The sequence below is a fragment of the Phyllostomus hastatus genome, unplaced genomic scaffold (assembly GCF_019186645.2).
Source record: "Phyllostomus hastatus isolate PE091 unplaced genomic scaffold, TTU_PhHast_1.1 phas_contig_1, whole genome shotgun sequence".
Taxonomy (NCBI): domain Eukaryota; kingdom Metazoa; phylum Chordata; class Mammalia; order Chiroptera; family Phyllostomidae; genus Phyllostomus; species Phyllostomus hastatus.
The window spans coordinates 49,285,528-49,309,858 of NW_025333498.1; the positions used below are offsets into that span (position 1 = coordinate 49,285,528).

A 24,331-nucleotide genomic window follows, 5' to 3' on the forward strand; every position below is an offset into this window, starting at 1 on the left:
AAAAACTGAAAAAAAAAATAGAACAAAACTAGGAAATGATCATAACAGAATAAAGCTCTACTGGAGTTAATTGTAAAAAGTAAATAAAAACTTTTAAACTTTAAAAATATTTAAAAACAAATTAAAAGGGTGTGTTAAACCCTACATTTTTCTTAAAAAAAAAAGAAAAAGAAAAATAGCACAGCAAATGAAAAAAAAAAGAGTCTTAAGTAGGCTGGAAGCAATGAGAATGGAGAGAAAATCCTTAATGAAACTTATATGAAGAGCACATTTTTAGTGAAGACTTGACAAGTGAGGCAGGTGATGAACTTACGAGAAGACTGGGTTTTAGTTAAAGGTAGGAACTTTGAAGATAAGATCAATGATATTTCTTCTCAGCAGAATAGCACACATTAGACCCCTACTAAATATTTGTTCAGTCAAAGAATTCATAAATACATGATTTGAACTAAGTTCTAAAAAGAAGTGTGGAAGATAGTAAAACACAAAGGCTCAGAGTCAGTGTGAGGAAGACGAGGCTGGGTGGATAGAGTTGGGAGTTAAGCATAACTCCCATATATTTAAGCATAAATATATGGAGGCCTAGGAGCTAAATTACGAGTTGGCCAATTAAGGTCCATGGTCCAAATCCAACCCAGCAACTGTTTTTGTACTAGCAGCCCATGAGCTAAAAATAAGTTTAATATTTAGATAATTGAAGGAAATCCAAAGGAGGGTGATAATATTTCAAAACATGTGAAAATGATATGAAAATCAATTTTTGATACCTATAAATAAAACAACTTTGTTGTTGTTTTATGATTGAAGAAGGCAGCAGCCTGCACCTTACAGGAATGGTAATAACGTGCTAAGTATTCTATAAAAAATATCTCTGTAGTTCTCACAAAAACTCTATGAGATATAATGCATTGTTCCTATTTCACTGATGAGAAAACTGAAACTTATGTTTTAGCCAAGGTCACATAGTTCATTAGTGGCCAAGTCAGGAACTACAGACACATCAGTCTGTTTTCCAGATTTTCCATTTTCCCCCTAGGATAAAAACCTATGGCTCTGAAAGTAATGAGACCATAAAATGCTTGTAAAAGAGGGTTGGGGAGTATGCTGCATGTTAGAGGGCCGTTTTGGAAATGAAACAGAAAAGAGAATGGTTTATGCAGACACATTTCTAAGAGATGTACATAAATTAACTCATTTAATTCTCACAACTCCTCCATGAATTGTATAATATTATTAATAATCTTCCATTGGATAAAGGGTAGCTTCCTTTAAGACCACTTCCTAGGTAAAAGGTTCGGCATTTGGATACGCTAACACTGAATCTTTTGATGGGTGACACTACTGGACCTCCAAAGGCTCATCCAACCCTAAGAACCTATGATTCCACTTTCAGAAGTATTTAGTGAAGCTGTACAATGAACTCAGCCGTTACCCTCCTTCCCTGAATTCTTGTCCTCAGATTCCACTCCCAGTCCCTCATTTCTTCCCTATAGGCTATTGAGACCTTGCAGCTAATAGTTCTGTGGTTCTTCTCTGATTGTTTATTCTGAAGAGACTTCCTAAATCACAACAAATTAGTCAGTATGTTAAGACATGCAGCAGATGAGGTTAAAGTTAACTGTTGAGGGACATGAAGGCATGAAACTCTCCACAGAAAGCAAGAGAGTGAGGGCAGTAATCCCATGTTAAAAAATTTCAACAGCTGTAAATTTCAGGAAGTGCTTTGTAGTTTTGTAGCTGGCATATTTATTCCTGTGTTTGTCACCTTTGGCCCTGAAAGCAGCTACTTTCCCACTTGGAACTTAGTAGCAGGCAGCTGCTGACAAAACAGGAAGTGATCAGGCTGTAGTTTGTTTTTACAACTCTATGAACTTTGGGAGTAAAATAAGTTTTAGCAGTGAATTTACTGCCTTGCTTACTACCTCCAGTTCTTATAAAACAACTGCGTGTGGTTCAAGTATCAGCGCAAAAGTCCCACTTATGTAACGATGAGCTTTGCACACCAGCCTTTCCATGCCTATTCATTTCAAAGCAAGGTTTTTTATTTTCTTGAAAACAAGTCGGTGGGGGTAGGGAGAGAAAAAAGGAACTGGGAAAAGACGAGAGAGGAAGTTAAAACTTTCCCTCCCTTCCTGTCTTCCTCAGAAAATCAAATATGGCATCTTCCATGAGGAGCTTGGTTTCAGATTACAGCCGATATGTTGAATCTTTTCGAAGGTTTCTCAACAATTCTACGGAACACCAGTGCATGCAGGAATTTTTGGACAACAAGCTGCCAGGCATAATAGCAAGGTAACAAAAAAGAATGACTTTGTCTAAGGGACAAGCCTCCGTGATTTTTTTCCTGTGATAGACGGGTGGAGCCCAGCCCTGGAGGCTGGGCAAGGGAATTAAGTACTTGCTACTGACAGTTCCCCTCCCTCCTTGCCCCACTGTGCCCCTTTTTTCTGTGGCGTCTTAGTTAGACGTTTGCTTTAAACATTCCAAGGATCCTATTTGTGCAGCATTTCCAGCTGCATAGAAATAAGCATTAACCATTTGAAGGCACAAATCCATATTCATTTGGGAAGAGAGAAGATGAAAATCTTTCAGCTCAGATTTTTCACCCCCCTCCTAAATTTCTCATTCAAAAATGTCCCAAATGGAGTCTAATATTCTTTTCATTAGAGTCAAATATAAATAATTACCAAATACTATTTGTCCCTGAGGATCGAGTGGCTGCTTCTCAGTTCTCCTAATATCCATTTGAATTCCTTTTTCTTATTCATTATTATAGATATTATGCTCCAAAAAATATCTGTCTTCTCCTTTCAACTTAATATTAGCAATGTGGCCCAAAAGAAAAAAGCATTTTCCTGTTATCAGTGAAACTCACCAGTTCCTATCCTTCTTGCAGACTGCTTTTTTTCATGATTAATGTGTTCAATTTGTGCCAGGGCTGATAAGCATTATGAGAGTAACAGATTCCACATGCTGAAGATAATCAAATCACCTATCTAGGGGTGGATTGCTGTAACTTACTCTGCTTCAGGAAATACTGATGGAAAACTGGGAAGAAATAACTAACTGTAGATCCAATCAGCAACAGCAAAGGAGACTGAAATTTTATCTTTTGCTGGCTTTCTCTATTATAGGCTTGAAATTCTTACACCAGGATGGTACCTCTGCCTGACCAGAGCAGACATTGCTGGATATATATAGAATTGTGTTTCCCTTTCTGTTTTTTTATGGTTTAGTTTTTATATATGTTTTTAAAATATTTAAAAATTTTCCTATTACAATTGACATATAATTTAAATGTGGTTTTTAAAAGTAGAGTATTATATAATTTATTAATAATTAAAAAGTAATAGAATAATGATGCAAAAATCAAAGCAGACAGCAAATATAGAAACATTTCTTAAATGGAAACTAGTTATAGTTTACTTCTTTGGGTTTATTTGTTCATTTCTAAAATTAAAAGTAACTAGTTAGTTTCTGACTTCTTTTGCAGAACTAAACATTTGTATTCATGCCTATAGCTTATACAGACACTTGGTTTTCTTTAGCCATCAGTTTGGTTTGAAGAGGCACCAGGAATGGATATAACATAATAAATGATGACCATTCTTTTCAAGGTATATACAATCCAATTGGAAATAATGAATGTGGAACTTGTAAAAGACTGGAAAACTGCCCTAGCTGATGTGGCTCAGTGGTTGAATGCTGGCCTGTGAATCAAAGAGTCATAGGTGTGAATCCAGACAGGGCACATGCCTGGGTTGCAGGCTATTTCCCTAGTAGGAGATGTGCAAGAGGCAACCACATATTGATGTTTCTGTGCCTCTCTTTCTCCCTCCCTTACCCTCTCTAAAAAATAAATAAAACCTTTAAGACTGGAAAAACTTTCAAAGATATAAATGAGTTTGCATTATATTGGTAGTATATAATTAGAAATAATCTAAATCATAGTATCACTTATTTAAAAAGTAATTTTTTGTAAAGGTGATATTTGGGATGAGTTTTAGCTAAAGGACCTTTAAAATTGCTGCTTAAAGTTGTTTCTAAGTTATATAAACACTCAACCTGCCTGCTTTATTTTTCATTCTAAAAAAATTAAGTCAAATGGTTCTAAAAAGTGTATTCCAACAACAGCAAAAAAAAAAAAATACTGGTTTCTTGCCCTACCTACTCCTAGCCCTGACTTCCACCCTCCACGGGCAACTACTTTCAACACTCCAATCTTTTAGTTGTTTCTTATGAAATTTTCTTTCCTAATTCTAAATAACACGTTATTATTTTCTTCAGTTTTTTTGGTGTTAAAATAGCTAAATGAATATGTACATTTCCTCCCTTATCATATCAATATATTTATGTCAAATTTTTGTTAAATAATTTGAGTATTTATATCATTTTGCCTATGTACATATTATTCATATTTGAACAATGCATTACATTATGATTACATTGCTTTTCATGTCCACCTTTTTGTTTTTCCTAAAGTTAACTATTGTCTTGATTTTAGTTTTCCATGAGCCTTAGATTTCCTTAGTTTTCTATGAACCTATCATTACTTATACTCCAAGCAGAAGAATTAAACTTCTCTCAATATATTCCAGCAGATCAAGTAATCTGTTACTTTTTCACCATGGGAACATCTTTTCCAGAGTTCTCTACTCTTTTTTCCTCCAGTCTGTGGTGATTTGCACTTAGCCTGCTATACAATTATTGATAAGGAAATTTATTTCACCTTCTATAAATTCTCATCTTCCTGGTATTGGGTTCCCTGATTCTGGATCCAGTGCCCTTCTGGTTTCCTTAATCTTATTGCTTCTTTGTTTCTTCTTCTTTCTTCTCCCCCACCTTTTTTATTTAAACCTTCAGCTAATCCTTTAATAGCTTCTCAAGAAGGAGTGTATGACAGATAAACTTTTTGAGATTTTGTTTAAAAATACCTTCACTCTATGCTCATCTTTGGACAGTTTGGGTCTATGATTCTATGCTGACATTATTTTATGTTATACATTTAAATGTATTCTTCCATTGTTTATACCTACTAAATTTACTGTGGAGAAATCCAGTACCATTCAAATTTGTCATCTTTGGCTTATCACCTTTTTGTTGTTTCTTGTTTTTTGTTTTTGTTTTCCCTACTTAGAAGCTTTTAGGATCTTATATCTAGCATTATAGAATTTTAAGATAATGAGTTGTGGTGTGGGTCTTTTTCACCCTTTTTTTGTTGGTATTGCTTAGGCCATTTCAGTTGAGGTTCAGGTTCTTCAAGAAAACTTTGGTATTTTTAGATCATTTTTCCCCTCTCTTTTTCTCTTTCTGGAACTTGTATTCAACAAACACCAGACCTTCAGGATTGATTCTATAATTTTCTTAAATTTTTATTTTCTACAATTCTATCTTTCAGGCTTTCTATTAAATTTTTGCTATTATACTTTTAACTTCCATAAATGTTATTTTTTATAGCACACTGTTAGTCTTTCACACATGTAATACCTTATTTTACCTTTTATAAAAATTTCCACTGCTGTCTGCATATTTCTTCTGAATTTTTATCTCGTTTTGGTCTCTGTCTTCCATGTTAGGGGAGCTCCCAAACTGCCTAATAAGCCTTGATTGACCATCTAATCAGGTAAAGAGGCACTCAAAAGTGATTCTGATTCTCCTTGTATATATAAGGGAAGATTTTGTTGAGTGGGTGGCTCACTGTGGCAATTTGATATAAACTCAGCTGTTTGCTGGGAGATTCTTAGATGTCAATATATGTAAGTTTATTCATTCTTCATCTTGAGGTGAAGAATCAGGTAGAATGACAATTTATAGCTGTAAATAATAAAGTTTTGTTGCTGTTTTTTGATATAATTCATTTAGATCCCAAATAGTGAGCTTTCAATAATTATTAACTGTCATAATATATGAAATGGGATAGTAATAGTATCTAACTCACAGAGGAGTTGTGAAGATTCAAAGAGTTAATTCATTCAAATCACTTAGCTGTGCGTATAATAATAATAATTGCAAATATATGTTGTGAGCTTGTCATGAGAAGACACCAATACCAATCTAAGAGACTTACATGGATTAAATCATTTAATTCTCATAACTCCATGTGTTAGATACCATTATTGCAACCCTATAAGGTAGGTGGTATTTTTTTTTATTTCATAGGTAGTAAAGATGCAGAGAAATTAAATACTTGTTCAAGGTAACAAATCAGTAGGCTGGGATTTCATGGTGGGTGTTCTGATCCATAGCTTCACTATGCTATCCACAGATATGAGCATTTTTAAGAATTAACCAAGATCATAGATAGGAATAGATATATTAAGATTCACGATTATGAGTTAGAAGTTAATTAGAAGTATGGCAGGCAGCTCACTGTCCTTGACTCTATACTTTCCAATTTCCTTAAGAACCTTGCTTTAAACTCTGCCTTTATCCTATTACTCTGCACAGGCTCTTTAATAGCCAAAAAACAGACTTGTTCATCATCCTAAAACCCAACAAGCAAACATATTTCACTTCATGTTTCCCCTTTAGCAGTCACCCCTTTTCTTCTCACTCATCCTATTTCAACAATCTCTCTAGATCTTTATTTCTCTTTATCCACTTCACCTTTAATCCCACTGCCGTCTGACTTCTGCCCTCAGCCTACTGGAAAAAATTTGTCAAAGATATTTATGTTGCTGAATTCAATGGAGACTTTTTCTTTTTTAATTTTTTAGTAGTACACCTTACCACCTTTGACACTACTGATGGCTTTCTCATTTCTACTGTTGCGGAAAATCCACCCACACTCGGGGAGATAACGAAGCACAAACTTTATTACCCGGGGGCTCAGAGGGGGTTAACCATCCAAATCCTCTGAGCAAATCCGGGCTCCTCACAGTTTCCTTTAAATACTTGTTACAAGGCAAAAAGGAGGAGGGGGATTCATCTGCTAAAGCAAGGGAGCATACAGAGGCAGAAGCGAAACGAAGGTCAGCATTTTAGCCTTGGGATAAGGTCACCCAGCAATATCTGCTACCCGGCTCCTTACCTAAAAATAACTTTTACTCAGCTTTTGTCCCGACAAATCTTGCAGGTGTTACAGAGAGCAGAGAGCACTTGTTTATCAAAGAAACTACAGAACACAGAAACCTTTATGAGACTTTCTTTTCCTGCCACACTACTACTCCTTTCATATCTCTGAGCTTTGCTGTTATACTCTGTGTTCTTTATGTATGTCCCATAATCCAGTGACTTTTAAACGTTGATATTGCATGCCCTGGCTGGTGTAGCTCAGTGAATTGAGCATGGGCTGCGAACCAAAGGGTTGCTGGTTCGATTCTCAGTCAGGGCGCATGCCTGGGTTGTGGGCCAGGTTCCTAGTGGGGGCCACATGAGAGGCAACCACACACTGATGTTTCTGTCCCTCTCTTTCTTCCTCCCTTCCCCTCTCTCTAAAAATAAATAAAATCTTTTTAAAAAGTTGGTATTGCATCATCATCTCACTGCCGTTTTAACTATTTGCAATATCCTTGGTTGGTGAAATCTACTCTCCTAGTTTTGACCATTACAGTAATTCTCCAGAATACATAGTTTATCCTGGTATCTCTCTCACCCAGATTAACTCTTGCATACCTAAATGCCTGTTGAATTCAGATTTATCAAAACAAAACAAAACAAAACAAAAAGAAAAACCCTGACAAAACATAAACTTGCCATCAAGATGTATTCTCCAGCTTCCTTTTTGGCACCACATTTCACCAAGTCGTTCTGGCTGGAAACCTGGCATTTTGCACTCAACACTTTTTTTCTGACCCCTTTACACTGACCTAAAGCCAGTTGTAGTGTTGGTTTCCAGGCCATCAGTTTCACTCAGTTTCTAGTACTAGAGCTTTATTATCTCACATTTCACTTGAGAGCAAAGTAGTGTATTACTCATTTTTGTATTCTCAATGCTCAGAATATGCATACAACAAGTGTTTAATAAACACCTGTTTGTTGAAAAGGAGCTAGCAAGAAGAAAGGAAAGAAGGCAGCTATTATAGAGATAGTATCTCTTCAGCCTTTCCCCATTTACAATGAATGGCTAATTATATTACAAGACTCAAGGACCCACTTTTTCTGTTCTTGTTCTCCCAATACATTCTCAACAAATGGTTTACCTTACCTCTGAGATGTTTATAGTGTTTCTAAAAGTCTACCAGTTCAAGATTGTTTGTGAATGCAACCTGCATATCTAAATATTTCTAAAGACAGCAATATAACTACTAAAATAATTTGAAATTTTCATTTTGGCCTACTTTTTGTTCACTATAATTTTAGGCTGTCCTTTTCACCTAGGCTTAGTGATAAAATTTTCCCAAAGCACTTAGTACATTTTTCTTAAACAACATAATTTTTTTTCAGGATTGGAGATAAAAAGTCAGAAATTAAGATTCTAAGCATTGGCGGAGGTGCAGGTATGAATAACATTTTAAAATTTGTATTTCATTCCAAACACCGTGTTATTTGATGGTAATATCGTCCTGTTTTGTTTTGTTTTGTTTATTTAGAAAGCTACCTTTGGAAGAGATTAGCTTACTTAGAAAGAGCAGCACCACTTCAACTAAGATTAATGACCCCATAGATTTATAGGGTTTAGGACATCAACCTTCATTAATATCTGTAAAGAGGATAAGATGTAGCTTTCTTTCTTAGAAATGGAAAAGCGTATAGAATATATTTGGCTAACTTTTATCCAAAATGATTTAGCTTCACAAAAAAGGAAAATTTCATAAGACATTTCTTAGGCTTGTCCCACTTAAAATGTGGTCTGTGGACTGGCTGCTGGTTTGCAAACTTGCAGTCCATGAGGAGATAAGCATGGACTGAATGTGAATAAACACACAGCTCCCATCACTGAAAAAGTATTGCTATGAGGAAAATATGCTTAATGACATAATTAATTTACACTCTTGTGGCTCTGCTCTTTGAATTGTGCTTGCCTAAACCATGCCCTTCCTCTGATTCAATTCCAAAACCGCCCTCTTAGAATTCAGCACACTCCTCAGCCCCCTTTTATAAGTTTTTCATGGCATCACTATTAGAGCCCGTGCATTTATCTTACGAGAAAAGGGAAAATCTGGAAAGGCAGATTGATGTAGTTTCAGACTCTGCCACCAATGAACTATGTGACCTTGCCTGAAACATAGGCTTCAGTCTTCTTATCAATAAAATGGGAACAAGGAATCATATCTCATAGAGTAGTAGTGAGCATTCTATAGATAACATTTATAAAGTTGTTAGCACATTGTTACTGCTCCTATAAGGTACAGGCTGCTCCCTTCTGCAGAATCAAAACAAAAAATTTCATCTCCAGACTTAGCCTCATATCAAGCTCTTGAGTTCTGTTTGCTTTATTTTTAAGTTGGTAGTCATCTGGAGGTTGAAGTTAATATATGACTGTATAAAATACAGTCATATATATTATTTTTATCTCCCTCCCTCTCTGTCTCCCCCTCCCTCCTACTTTGTCTTTCTTTATTATTTTTTTTGAAACAATCACTGCTTAGTATTAGCACTTGGTAACAAATGGATGTTACATAGTGACAAGTGGTAATTTTTGAGTCTCTTAAGTGTAAGAGTTTTAGCACCACAAGAATGAGTAAATTGTTTGCCCACATAACACAAAGATAATTAAGAATATGCTAATGGAATGGGACAACTACTTTTTTATGTCATTATTTGTTCATTTCTCATTAAATACACTGTGTTAAAATGTAATCAGTGCTAAAATCATTTATTATCAACTTTTACCAAGAAAATAGAAAACAAAGACAAATGATAAAGAATATTGTCATGAACGATCTTAAGGAGAATGTTTGAGCTAAAATTATTTTATTGTTGCTTGTTGGTATTTTAAGTCCTGGCAATTATAAGAGTAGTAAATTGCCCAGAGTGTCTTACTAATTTATTCAACCAAGATAGTCACTTCCAGTGTGTTTTGCATATGAGTTTCAGGCAACCAAGAGGCAATGATACTATCATTTGATAGTGTCCCTTGTACTTGGAAAAGAAGGGAAGACTGCCAAGGAAAAGTAATTATAAACAATCTCTATCATGGCCAAGTTAATTGACCTTTTAATAGTTAATTGAATTTCTAGTGTAAATTTATCCAAATGCATATAAGCTACCTAGAAAAAGGAATATTTGGCCCACACAGTGATTCCTTACATAGAGGTGCACATAGGAACTAATATAGAGAACTTACCACAACAAAGGAAACAATTCTTACCAAAACAAAGGAATCAGTTCCTCTGACTGAGCCCTAACATTATATTAAGAACAGACTGTGCCTTGAGCAGGATATGGTTGCCCATTAAGGGCACACTTCCTAAGAAATTGATCAGAGATACAAGAACTCAAGAGAAATTTAAGTGATAGATACTTAGCTTTCACAGTTGAAGTAAGCCACATGAAATCAAAAGCAATCATTTATAATCCCTAGGTCTAGATATCCTCGACACCAAAGAGCAGTGTTTTGGAGGGAGAAGACAGCCCACTCAGTTTGGGTGCACATACACTGAGAGATGCTCATCTGATAAACTGTCATTGCCCACATGTAAGCACCTTGCGTAGAACAATGTGAAAAACCTCCTATCCTTGCCTTAAAGAAATGGTTTCCTTAGAAGTTCTACTTTGTGTCTGAGACTTTTGCATTACCTTAAGCATCCTTCCAGATTAGTCACTGAGCTCCAATCCCTGGCAAATAAGGTTATTGGCCCTGTCTGGTACCTTTGGCTCTGCTCTTATATTGCATTTTACGAGGTTCTACTTCAGTCTGAGCTTATCATCCTGTCTGGTTTAACCTTCTAGATAGTCTCTTCTTTTATGCCCAGACACCCTGCAGATCATATGCTGCATATCTTTGATGCAAATATTCTCTCTACATTCATAGTGCTACCACTGCTCCCCACCACATTGGACAAATACAAGAAGCAAACAATCCTACATGGAATTGCTGCTTTTATATCACTTAATGCTTATGTTCTTTGGTGACATATTTGATTTCCTTTTCAGAAACATAAGCAGGGGCCACAGGTACCTTTTCTGTCTCCTGACTGTCTTGTGTAGAGGTCAGTGTTTGTGTGAAAAGAGGTTTCACAGTTAAGAGAGAATGTAAGGTATTTGAAGAGGTGTTTGCAACTGTAGGTTAGAAGCCAACCAATAATTAGGGCTCTGAGCAGTTCAAAAGAAAGGAAATCAGTGGCCAACTTTTTGATGTCATCTTTATTTTCCACATCAATAAAATATAATTGATAAACAGTACTGCTATTCATGGATTGTACAGGAAGATGTATGAAATAAATGTGACAAACCCCCCTACCCCAAAGAGAGAAAATCAGGAGAAAAACAAATAACAAACAGATATACAGACCATGTAGATTTTCCAGAAGTCAAACTGGGAGGTATAAAGTTATGTTGTACGCTCTAATGAAGTACAATGAGCAGCTGGGTTGCTTTATTCAAGGTCTTGAAGTATTCATACCCAGTTCATTTCAGCATTGCTCTTTAGATATTGAGAGCAATTACATTGTATTCTAAATCTTATAGAATATGCTTTTTGGTCCACCTTCAACATTGATGCTTCCTAAAATTAAGCCACTCAACAGGAGTCCATTATTATTCAGCTTTTAAAGAGTGTTGTTTAGATGGCACATAGAGAAAATGAAATCCACATTCTTTTTGGTAAAGAATACTGTTAATTTATGGGGCATAACTTACGCTTAGAAAAAAGTTCCAGAAGGCAGTAGCGGGCAATGTGTTCTCCTTGATCTGGGTTCTGCTTAAAAGAGAATAATTTTATCTGCTGAACTGTTCAGTTCTTGTGTTCAAATGCTGAAAATTTTATATGGGTTATATGGACTATAGTTCAATCTTATTGTATCCAGCTTTCTCCTTCTGTTCATATTAACCTATTGTATACCATTTCAATTACTATACCCTATATAATATACTAGTACACACATACAAGGGGGGGGACCCACCAAAAGAACCCTTGAATTATCTTCTGGAGGGTGGACCCCTTGTAGTACAGGCTTCCCCCACTAGTTGAGTGATCTAGGAACCCATCTGTATCAGTGTACCTGCTGGTGTGATTGTGAGAGGCTGTGTTTAGCTTCACTGAATTTTTTTGGAAGAATTTCAGTGTGTTTGCCTGTTTCATAACGGGTGATTTACAAGCACAGCTGTCCACACCATGATGAGTGTTCAGCACTTTTTGAGCAAAGCAGCATGACCTCAGTGCCCCACTATCCCTATTCAACCAATCTCACCCTGAGTGACTTTTTTTGTGTGTTTCTCCAGAAGAAAAAAGTCCTCAAAGGGAAACCTTTTGCTGATGTGGAAGATAAAAATGTCAGAAGCACTAAAAGGCTTCAAAATTGATGAGTTCAAAACCATTTTGAGCAGTGGAAAAATGGTCTCCATATGTGTGTATTGCATCAAATGGAGAACACTTTGAAGGTGACTAAAGTTTAAACATAAGAATAAATACACTTTTATAAATAAATTCCATTTTGGGGGGTACTCCTTGTATGTTTATATTGCACAGAGTTTTTAATCCACTGAAGCCACTCAATATGAAGCACAGGTGATTTGAATTCTCTCATAACATTTTTTTTTTGCTAATAATTTTTCTGACATATGTCTACATAGTAAGGTAAGTAGTTTTCCTGTTCTACAACAGTGGATACTAGCATTCCTACAGAGGTTAAAAAATAGAGAGTTTAGAGACCGTTAATACCCTCATTTTACAAATAAGAAAACTGAGACTCACCAAGGCAGAAGAACAAAACTCAGGTCTCTTGATTTTAGTCCAGACCAACAAATTATACTAAGCAATATAAAAGTTAATTTTTGACTTGGTCAAGGAGAAATTAACTATTCAGTTATGACTAGCTATTTGAAAATCTAGTCTTATCAAATTATTAATCTCTCTTTTCATAAGTGACATATTAAGGTGACACAGAGGTTTAGTGTTCTAAGCTAGTTAGATAGAAGTGAAACAATTAGGATTGGAACCGGAAGATCCAGTATGTCAACTTTAGCAGCCAGGAGGTGGTAAGTAGTAAAGGTTAGTGTTTTCCAGTGGTTCAGAGTAAGCCAACAACACATCAGCAAATTAGGAAGGAGTGCAGAAATATAGGATATTGAGAGAATTTTTTGCCTAGAAAATAAGAATGTGAATGTGCTTATTGCCATTTTCAAATACTTCCTGTTGATCAAATTACAGAATCTTTGCCCTTGAAGGGCCAATGGTGAAAGAGAGAGAGATTTCTTGGTTCAATATTAGAGTCTTCTAATGATCAAACTGGTCCAGAAATGAAACATCTTGGGAGATGAAGAAATATCTGTCACTCTAGGAATGTCGGCATAGGCTGGAAAAATATATTTCAGATGTGCCTTAGAAGGGACTTAGGCTGATTTCTTTTGTGGTTGAGCTATTAAATGTGTTTTTAGTCCAAAAAATGTATGATGAGTAACTGCCTAGAAAGGGGTAGGCATTTCTCCAGAGTGGTGTGGCTAATACCATGTTTGGTTATTCAGGAAGTGTACTTTACATGTGACTTCTGGATATGCAGACACTTTTCAGTTTTCACTCTAACTGCTTCTAACTTGAAATGAGTAAGAACTGTTTTGCTTATGTGCAGCATACTAGCAGTTACTGTATGATTAGGAGGATATGTACTCTAGTGATTCATTAATATAACAGGATTTCAAACTATCTACTTCAGGTAACCAGTTTGGGGCCTCAGATATAAAGGCAATCATAAAGATAGCATTTAAAAATAAACTTTTCTTCATATATACTTTTACCAAAAAATAGTTATCTTTATAATATTGTATTTAAAACTTTGAGTGAGCATGAAGGGATTGTTAAAGACAGATCCATCTCAGATGTGAGAGAACTAAATATGATGCTACAACATTGGAGCCACTGTATTTAAAACCAGAGTAAACAAGATTGTCTTGGCTGATTCAGTAAGGCTTGAAACATGAAAATGTGGAGTAATGGACAGAGTGAAGACAAAACTATCATTACTGGCAGATTAAATGACTATGTACTTAGAAATACAAATAAACTCAGTTGCACAGCCTTAGAATTAATAACAATGCAGTAATGGCCTGCATACAAATAAAATAGGTAAAATGCAATGGTAGATCCACATTCTTTTTGTTGTCATTAACATTTGAGTGTTTTTCATGCACAGTTTTGATTATCTGCAATGTAACTGAAAGTCCCTGGCATGTGTATCTGTAATTTTTTGAAAAACAAATTTGTATCTTGCCAGTTTTTGTGTGTTTGGGACAGTCTGTCAGTGAATAGGCTTCCACTTGACATACACTGTTGAATAAAACTTTTGGTTCAGTACAAGCACTCATGCAACCCTGGTGTAGGGGTTCTGTTGTCATCCTCACTTTACACACACTGAAGCTAATAATACCTGCAACAAGGGATTTGAAGGCTATAGGGATTGGGATCAATACCAAGTGTCTTCTGCAGCTTAGTCTCTATTAACAGTAAAGAACTATAGAAATGATGTAAAAGTACAGATATATTTTGTTGATGCAAGTATATTAACAAAAATACTTTTTGCTAATATATTTCAGCAAAAAGTATTTGCTAATAATATATGTAATATAAAATATTAAAACACTATTTGGAGAAAAGTCCAAATATTTACTGAGAACCATTCAAGAAGATTTAGAAAACCAACATGCAATAGTGATGAGGTTATAGCAATGTGAAAGCTTCCATGTATAAAAGGTGAGGGTATGAAAGGAAACAAAATATTCCTGCAAATAATGTGGCATTATGTGTCAAGAATAGTTCTGATATTCTTCTAATACACAAAGGCTTGGTCATGCCCTTTGTTAAAATATTGACACACTTGTAAATAGCCACTCCCCTGCTGTCCAACCACAGCCCCAACTGCTGCTTCAGTCCCTCCTCTGAGACTCCTGTACATCCCACCCCCATGGACCCTGGACCCTGCCCCCACCTCCAAGGGCTCTGCCCAAGGGGCCTCTAAGAGTGTGCTGTGGTTCTTCGGCCTGCATCCTTTCCCAGCAGCTGGCCCCTTAGGGCGAGTTTTTGTTTCGTTTTATGTTTCCATATCACCAAAGATCAAGGGTCTCATTGTAACCATTAGTTCTGGTCTTGGAATTAATCTGAAAAAATAAGATTTTTTTGCATAAAAATTCATGGTTTGTTATGAGGTTCCTCATAGTAATAAAAATCTTAGAACTAAGTATAACTATCTATAACTACATAAAACTATATATAAATATATATTTTATACATTTTATATCATTTATAAAAGGTTAATTAAATCAATTTTGTACATATGTTTAGAAAATAGTAGTGCCACTACAAATAACACATTCAAATAAATTTTGACACATTTGTGATTTAACTCTCAAGTGAGAAAGTCAAAATAATCTATATACATGACAATCTAATCTGTATAGACTAAAGAAAATTATTTGTTCAGAGATGGGGGTGGGGAGCCTTAGGAAGAAATAAACAAAAGGTTAACCTTTTCTTTTTCTAGAAGTGAGATATTTTCTACCTTATACTTTGTCTATATCTCAGGTTTTTATAGTAGTAATTTTATGTCCAAGGATAGCAAAAATGAACTCAATTAAAACAATAATTTTTTGGTTGATGAGAAGTGATGGGAAAGACTTAGACTCACTCACTGGCTTCTGACAGCTCCTTCAGCAATTTGACACCCAAAGTACTGCTCTGCCCTGTGTGTTCATGACAAGCTGCGGTCAGTTGGCCATGTCGGCCTCACCAGTAATAGAATTATACCTGTGCAAAAATGCTTTATTTAAGAACAGTCTCACCTGTGTTGCAGCCAAGCTTTTCTGCAGAGCCATGCTCCCCTGCCTGCTCTGAGTACATTAACCATGATGGTGAGGCTGAGGATACTGTTGATCCAAAGGGTGGTAGCTGTCTGCTGTCTGTTCCTTGAGGTGTACTTGCAGTTTTCTGTTGGTTATTTCTTGCTTCTTATTGCATAAGGACAGCAGGCTCTCAAACTCTGTATTCACACTAGGGTGTAAATGACTAATAATTGTCCTCAGTAATATTTACACTTTAACCACTATTTACATGATGGGACAATGCAGTGATGCTCAGAAGAGAGCCAGACTGTGAAGGTTAAGTGAGAGAGAGGAAGAGACCATGAGTCAGCACATGCACACTGATGCTAACTCATCAACAAGGTGGTTACTTTGGACTACCTTTGTCAGTCTACATAGTTCCATGTTGCAAATCCTGTCATTGGTATGAACAAAGGAGAATGTTAGCACTTCATTAAGAGTAGCTCAATAAAACGTAACTATTACAATATTGTACATGTGATTTTATCTATGTATGTGCTGAAGAAGCAGACAACTACCTATATGTTTAAAATTTATAAATTAAAAGTTAAGTCAAGGTTTAGTCTTTTCTGAGTTGTCTATCAAATAGCTACACTTCAGTGTTGAGTTCCCTTTGTGGCATTTTCTCTAAGTTTCTATTTTGTAGAACTATTTGGTAGCATGGCTTTTCTTAGGCCTCCTGCAGGTGCAAAGCATTCATTCAGGCAGTATTGTTCTTGGGCCAACAGCCAGAATACACACCAAAGCCAATGACAATTCCCTTTTCACTTGGAATTTATATTTATAATCCCTTTCCTGATATCCTACAGATATTTTAATACTCTTCTCTTATTTCCCATACTGACAGAACTACTTCAATACTGAGGCATCCAGGGTAGGAAAGAGAAAGAAAGGGAGGGGAAGGGGGGGAAGAAGTGATTTTGTCAAGAATCTTAATTTTATCTTTCACACTGCAACTCAAAATCAGATTGTTCTTGCTCTGGTTGCAAACTCATAGCTGAAATTAGTTTTCACCACTAAGCATTGGATTATCTGGGCAGTTTTTCTCCCTAGAAACATTTTTTGTGTGTTTGCCTGTATTCTAGTAGAGGGAACAAAGAAGATAATAATCTTAACACAATGCTTAATAAGATGAATTTTTCCTGCTGATAACCTAGAGAATTCACATATACTTTAATATGAGAAATGAAGCAAGAATAGATGGAAATCAAATAGTAGGCGATACCTCAATAGTCTTTAATCCCCCATTGTCTTGACCTGAAGATTTTCTCATTTGGAGAAGCCACAGGGTTCTCAAGTTTGGGATTTCTGTTTCATGTAACATAGGCTCAGTTAGAAGACAAGCCATCATCAATACATGATGAGTACTTTTCCCAAGTTGTCACTTTAGTGTGCAGCTTTCCATTTAGAAAGGTAAATTTTCATTTTCTTCATTCCCATTCTCCTTCAGGTGTCTCTTAAATGTCACTGTTTCCATAAAGTGTACTTGACCACCCAGTAGAAAATCATGAAGATACCCTTTATGGTTTCCTCTCACTCTTTTTTGCCTCTTCCCTATGGGACTTAACACCATCCTTAAACATTGGATGTTTTTGTCTGTTTTATTTGTTGCTGCATCTCCAGTGATTAGCACCTGACATTTAATAGGTGCTCAAAAATGTTTCTTGAAATAATGCATTAAAGCTTCAATCTATTGAGTAATTATTATATATCATGAACTGTGGTAAGATATCTCCATAAAATGCCTCAAACTTTTAGAATGATCCTGTTGCATAGACCATATTATTTCTAATTTACAAATGTACAATTTAAAGAGTAGAGATACTTAAAAATTTTGCATAATTAATTCTGGTGAGTACTATATTTGAGTTTATTTTTTTCTCTTTATAGACTTTAACATTTTCCTTTTCATATTTTTTTCCATTTTTAATCAGATGACCTTCGATTCCAAGCAAAAAATACAATTCTCTGCTATTTCATTAAGTATATCCTTGAAATTCAGTGAGTGGAGAAAGTTGTCTAAAAGATGAGATTCCCCCACCCTCCCCCTTCTTGTTTTTAAACTTTTTATAAACTCCATGTCAGGGATGTCAATTATGTCTCTTTTTAAATATAGACTTGATGCATTTAAAATGTGGCTCATAGGAAAGCATGCTACTGCAACCACAAAAAATATTGCCTTGTAAAATTAAGCAGAGCACTCATCTAGTCCAGAAAGGAGACATGAGAGGTAATATTATAGTTGTAGCTGATTTGAGGGAAAGGATGATATAAAGAAAATAAATTTGCAAGGAAGCAAAGTTTTAAAGTTTAATTTTTATTTAACTTTCCAAATCAAAAAGTCAGCATATTCTGTTTGATAGATAATAAAACAGGACTGAACAGAACAGAAAAAAAAGTCCTCAATCCAGCCTAATAGAAAATATTTTTTGTTTGGTGCTGATGCATGTCTGTATTTTTCTAATTTTGCTTAAGTTCCACATATTGATCAACTGGGAAAATCAGTAATATCATCATAAAATGCAGCCTCTAAAATTAATTGGCTTTGGCAGTCACAAAAGAAGAAAGGGAGAAAAGGAGAGGAGAGAAGAGGGAAGGATAGAGGGAATGAGGGAAAGAAGGTAGGGGGAGGGGAAAATAAGAAAAGAAAGATGATATATTGGAGTAGTTGTTTAATCATTATAATTTTTCCATTTGTCACAAGAAACTTTGCAGATTTTCTCCAAAACTTTAGGAGGAAACACACAATACAGCTTTAGTTAACTCAAGCAACTGTTGACATTTATGTACGTATTTATATATCTAAAGTCTTAGGGTATCAAAATAAGTAGTCTGCAGTTTTCAGGGTTATGATCAAGCAATGCCTAATGAAATTATTTGTGAAAAGAGACTGACTATAAAATGAAAATGTGTCGCCTTATTCCCCTAAATGCTGTTTTCTGGATCTAAATTTAAGATTTCCAGAAGGCTTTGCAATGTACAATAAAAAATAGACTGCAAGCTTTTACATTTCTTTTGTTTAAACTCTGAATTTGCTCACAATTTCTGAACTATTTGATTGATTCGCTTCTAATTTACCTTCCCCTATTATTTTTTGGCACATTAGTTAGGCTTGTGCACTCTGTAAAAGCCTTTATAGAGAACTCAGTGTCTGGTACTGGGGTACATTCATAAGGTTATTGCTGTTGCTCAGAGGGATTCAGTTGAGAAAGAACAAATACCTCCTTTTTCAAAAAAATCTCTTTATTGTTGGTTTATGGTCTATAGGGTCTGATAACCCCTTATATGCTTCTCAGTGATTGATGATCAAACCTGCTCAATTATTCATCCTATCATTTTAGAATCTTTGATCCTATTTAACAAATTCATTGGAATCAAACCTTTGCTAGTGAATAAAATAAGATCAAGAAACACAAGAAAGTTTTTATGTGGTTTGCCATATCCAGCCAATTGATGGGTACTTTCTGTCTGAAGGATTCTGATGATACTTCCAGGCTCTATGGAAAGACTACCAAGGCAATTAGTCTTGTGTGGAAGTGTTTAGGATGCATAGAAGTTAATCAGATTAAGTGAGGAAGTGAGGGGAGAGTAATCCTGTAAGAAGAGAAAGCATGGGCAAAAGACAGGGAGCATGGAAGAACATGGTATACAGGGTACACAGGAGGGATGAGAAAGGTGAAAATACAAGAAATTTTGGGTTCCTAGTTTCAAAATATAAAGTTGTTAGACATGAGAAAAAGGAACTAGGCAGTAATCTGTGCTTAGTTAAGAAGCTTAGACTTTAAGCGAGTTGATTAATCATTTAAAGATTTTAAGCAGGGAAGTAATGGGTTTGTTTACCTTGGAGTTTTAAATGGTTGTTGTAGTGATGGCTTTGAGGAAGCAGAGTTCAGAAGACATAGACTGTCTGTTTAGGGTATTGTTGAAGTATTTCAGGAGATAGAAATTTGGGCCCGAACAAGGGCATTGCTTGTAGGGATAAGAAAGACAAAGTAAAGAAGCATCTAACAGGACTTCTGACCTAGATGGAGGCATAGGTAGACATGCTGTGCCTCTTTACACAACCAAAAAACTGACCACAACAAATTTAAAAACAAAAACAACCAAAACTGACAGAAATTCAAAGTGTATGGAAGCCTGACAACCATAGATTTAAAGAAGAAATATCCATCCAGACTGGTAGGGCAGCCAGGCAGAAAGGACTTGTAGCAAGGTAGTGGCTGGTGGATTGGGATGGGTGAGGCAGTGGCTGGTGGAGCGGGTGGTCCCACATTCATGTACGGATAAACAGGGAGGAACAACTAGGGAGCAAGACAGACCACTCATCCCAGAGCTCTACTGCAGAGAAATAAAGCCTCAGAACCTCTGACTGAAAAAATCTGTGGAGTTAGAAGTAGCGGGAGAACTCCCAGCCTCACAGAAGAGTTTACTGGAGAGACCCACAGGGTCCTAGAACATACACAAACCCACACACCCAGAGAATCATCACCAGAAGGTCCCAATTTGCTTGTGGGAAGTGGTGGAAGTGACTGAAAGTCAGAAGAGAACTGAACAAGAGGCGTTGCTCCCTCTCGGACCCCTCCCCTACTGATAGCATCACATCCCTGTGACTTGGGTGGCCCCACCCTGGCAAATAGCTAAAGCTACACCCCTCACTACATAACAGGCCTGCTGAGACAAAAAAAAAACACAAAAAACAAAAAACGGCCCAAATGAAACAACAGATCAAAGCTACAAAAAAAATACAACTAAGTGACAAAGAGATAGCCAGCCTATCAGATGCACAATTCAAAACATTGGTAATCAGAATGCTCACACAACTGGTTGAATATGGTCACAAAATAGAGGAAAAAGTGAAAGCTATGAAAAGTGAAATAAAGGAAAATGTACAGGGAACCAACTGTGACAGGAAGGAAACTGGGACTGGTACCAATGGTTTGGAACAGAAGGAAGAAATAAAGACTCAACCAGAACAGGATGAAGAAACAAGAATTCTTGAAAACAAGAGGAGAGGCTTAGTTAGGAACCTTCAGATCAACTTTTTTTTTAATGTAGATTAGAGATCTTGTGGGGTTTTTTAAAGATTTTATTTATTTATTTTTAGAGAGGGAAGGGAGGGAGAAAGAGAGAGAGAGGGAAACATCAATGTGTGGTTGCTGGGGGGTCAGGGCCTGCAACTCAGGCATGTACCCTGACTGGGAATTGAACCTGCGACACTTTGGTTCACAGCCCGCACTCAGTCTACTGAGCTACACCAGCCAGGCAGATCAACTTTAAATGTCCCAACATCCAAATCATAGAGGTGCCAGAAAAAGAAGAGGAAGAGCAAGAAATTGAAAATTTATTTAAAAAGTAATGACGGAAAGATTCCCAAATCTGGCAAAGGAAATAGACTTCTAGGAAGTCCAGGAAACTCAGAGAGTCCCAAAGAAGTTGGACCCAAAGAAGTACACTCCAAGGCACATCATAATTTAATTACCCAAGATCAAAGATAAGGAGTGAATCTTAAAAGTCGCAAGAGAAAAGGAGTGTTACCAATGAAGGAGTTCCCCTAAAGACTGGCAGCTGATTTTTTCAAAGAAACCTTACAGGTAAGAAGGGGCTGGAAAGAAGTATTCCAAGTCATGAAAGGCAAGGACCTACATCCAAGATTGCTCTATCCAGCAAAGCTACCATTCAGAATGGAAGGGCAGATAAAGTGCTTCCCAGATAAGATCAAGTTCAAGGAGTTTATCATCACCAAGCCCTTATTATATGAAATGTTAAAGGCACCTAAGAAAAAGAATATCAAAACTAGGAACAGTAAAATGACAACAAACTCACAACTATCAACTAAACCTAAAAAAAAAAAAAGAAAGAAAAGAAAGAAAACAAACTAAACAAACAATTAGAGCAGTAACAGAATCGCAGAAGTGGAGACTACTTGGAGGTTTATCAGCAGGGAAGGGGAGGGGGAATGGGGGAAAAGGTATGGAGAATAAGAAGCATAAATGGTAGGTAGAAAATAGACAGGGTTAAGTTAAGATATAGTATAGGAAATGCAGAAGCCAAAAAACTTGTATGTACGACCCATGGACATGAACTAAGGGGGGTGGAATATGGGTAGGAGTGAATGTCCAGGGTGGAGGGGAATAAAGCAGGGAAAGTAGGACAACTGTAATAGCATATCAATAAAATACGTTTTAGAATTCTGGCCAAGATGGAGGAGTAGGTAGACACACTGTGCCTCCTAACACAACCAAAATAAGGACAACAACAATTTAGAAACAAAATAACAACCAGAACTGACAGGAAATTGAACTGTATGGAAGTCTGACAACCAAGGAGTTAAAATAGACACAATTCATCCTGACCAGTAGGTGGAGCAGAGTTGGACAGCTGGGTGGAGAAGGGTCCTGGCACGAAAAGTGGTGGCACCCAGTGTGTATGGCATCATAGGTGCACAAGACCACAGCAGGCGGATCCTGCGCGCACAGGCAGTGGCTGGCAGACCCCGGGTGTGGGGCAGCAACAAGCAGACCCAGCGAGGTGGCGATTGTAAAGCAAGGCACTATGTGCAAGGCAGTTGGGTGACCAGGTGGTCCCACAGTCCCACGCAGATAAACCAGGCAAAACTGGAGAGTGAGACAGACCGTGCAACCCAGGGTCCCAGCACCAGGAAATAAAGTCTCAAAAACACTGAACACCTGTGGGGGTTGAGGCACAAGGAGATACTCCCATCTCACAGGAGAGTTCATTGGAGAGACCCACAGGGTCCTGGAATGTACACAATCTCACCCACATGGGAATCAGCACCAGAAATGCCGATTTTGCTTGGGGGAAGCGGCAGAAGGGGCTGAAATCCGACAGAGCGGAGCAGAAGCCATTATTCCCTCTAGACACTGCCCCCACATACAGCATCACAACCCAGCAACTGGGTTGCCCCGCCCTGGTGAACACCTAAGGTTCTGCCCCTCATATGTAACAGGCACCTCAAGACAAAAAAAAAAAAAAAAAAAAAAAAATGGCCGAAACAGAAGAACAGATCAAAGCTCCACGGCAAATACAACTAAGCAACGAAGAGATAGCCAACCTATCAGATGCACAGTTCAAAGCACTGGTGATCAGGAAGCTCACAGAATTGGTTGAATTTGGTTGCAAATTAGATGAAATGAAGGCAAAGCTAAGTGGAATAAAGGAAAATGCACAGGGAACCAGTAGTGATGGGAAGGAGACCGAGACTCAAATCAATGGAGTGAACCAGAAGGAAGAAAGAAGCAAACAGAAAAGAATGAAGAAACAAGAATTTTAAAAAATGAGGAGAGGCTTAGGAACCTCCAGGACATCTTTAAACGTTCCAACATCCAAATTTTAGGGATACCAGAAGGGGAAGAAGAGCAACAAGTGGAAATGTTATTTGAACAAATAATAAAGGAGAACTTTCGCATTCTGGCAAAGGAAATAGACTTCCAGGAAGTCCAGGAAGCTCAGAGAGTCCCTAAGATGTTGGACCCAAGGAGGAATACACCAAAGCACATCATAATTACATTACCCAAGATTAAAATGAAGGAGAGAATCCTAGAAGCAGCAAGAGATAAGGAGGCAGTTACCTACAAAGGAGTGCCCATCAGACTGTCAACTGATTTCTTAGAAGAGACCTTGCAGGCAAGAAGAGGCTGGAAAGAAGTATTCCAAGTCATGAAAGGCAAGGACCTATATCCCAGACTGCTCTATCCAGCAAAGCTTTCATTTAGAATGGAAGGGCAGATCAAGTGCTTCTCAGATAAGGTCAAGTTCAAGGAGTTCATCATCACCAAGCCCCTATTATATGAAATGTTAAAGGAACTTATCTAAGAAAAAGAAGATAAAAAACATGTACAGTAAAATGACAGAAAACTCACAATTATTAACAACCACACCTAAAACAAAAACAAAAATAAACTAAGCAAGCAACTAGAACAGGAACAGAACCACAGAAATGGAGATCACATGGAGGGTTAGCAACAGGGGAGTGGGAGCAGGAGGGAGGGGGGAAAAGGTACAGAGAATAAGTATCATAGATGGTAGGTAGACAGATGTTATATCTGTCTATTTATTAAATAGTTCTTTTAAAAACCTATATTCAAAAATAAAATTTTAACAATAATATTTTGTTAGAAATAAAAACAACTTAAAATAAGAAATAAATCCAGATGTGACACCAGCACAACAAGCATCAAGTGGAACTGTCCCTGGCAAATAAGGGTATGGTCACTTGACTTATGAAGTCAGAAAGGGATTTTATATGCTAACCCCTGCAGAAATAGTTTCATTATTACCCCTGTTGGTAGTTTATTTCTCCTAGGGATCCAGCTGTGAATGCTTGTATGGCTCATGTCCACACATGGAGTCATATTTTAGAGGTTATGTGAGCCATGGTTTCTGTGTCTCAATTGCAATT

The 24,331-nt window shown here is 36.8% G+C and overlaps 1 protein-coding gene across 2 annotated transcripts in view; it reads left to right on the forward strand.

Moving 5' to 3' along the window:
* The first annotated feature begins 1,924 nt into the window (after positions 1-1,924).
* HNMT (histamine N-methyltransferase) overlaps positions 1,925-24,331 on the forward strand; it is a 40,226-nt gene continuing 17,819 nt past the window's right edge. The window contains exons 1-3 of one of the 2 annotated variants that reach the window (XM_045860190.1): positions 1,961-2,036; positions 2,146-2,292; positions 8,386-8,438. In XM_045860190.1, coding sequence (XP_045716146.1) covers positions 2,014-2,036; positions 2,146-2,292; positions 8,386-8,438 — 223 coding nt within the window. In that variant the 5' untranslated portion in view covers positions 1,961-2,013. Of the gene's footprint in view, positions 2,293-8,385; positions 8,439-24,331 lie in introns of both variants that reach the window. The other variant, XM_045860271.1, reaches the window with a different exon arrangement.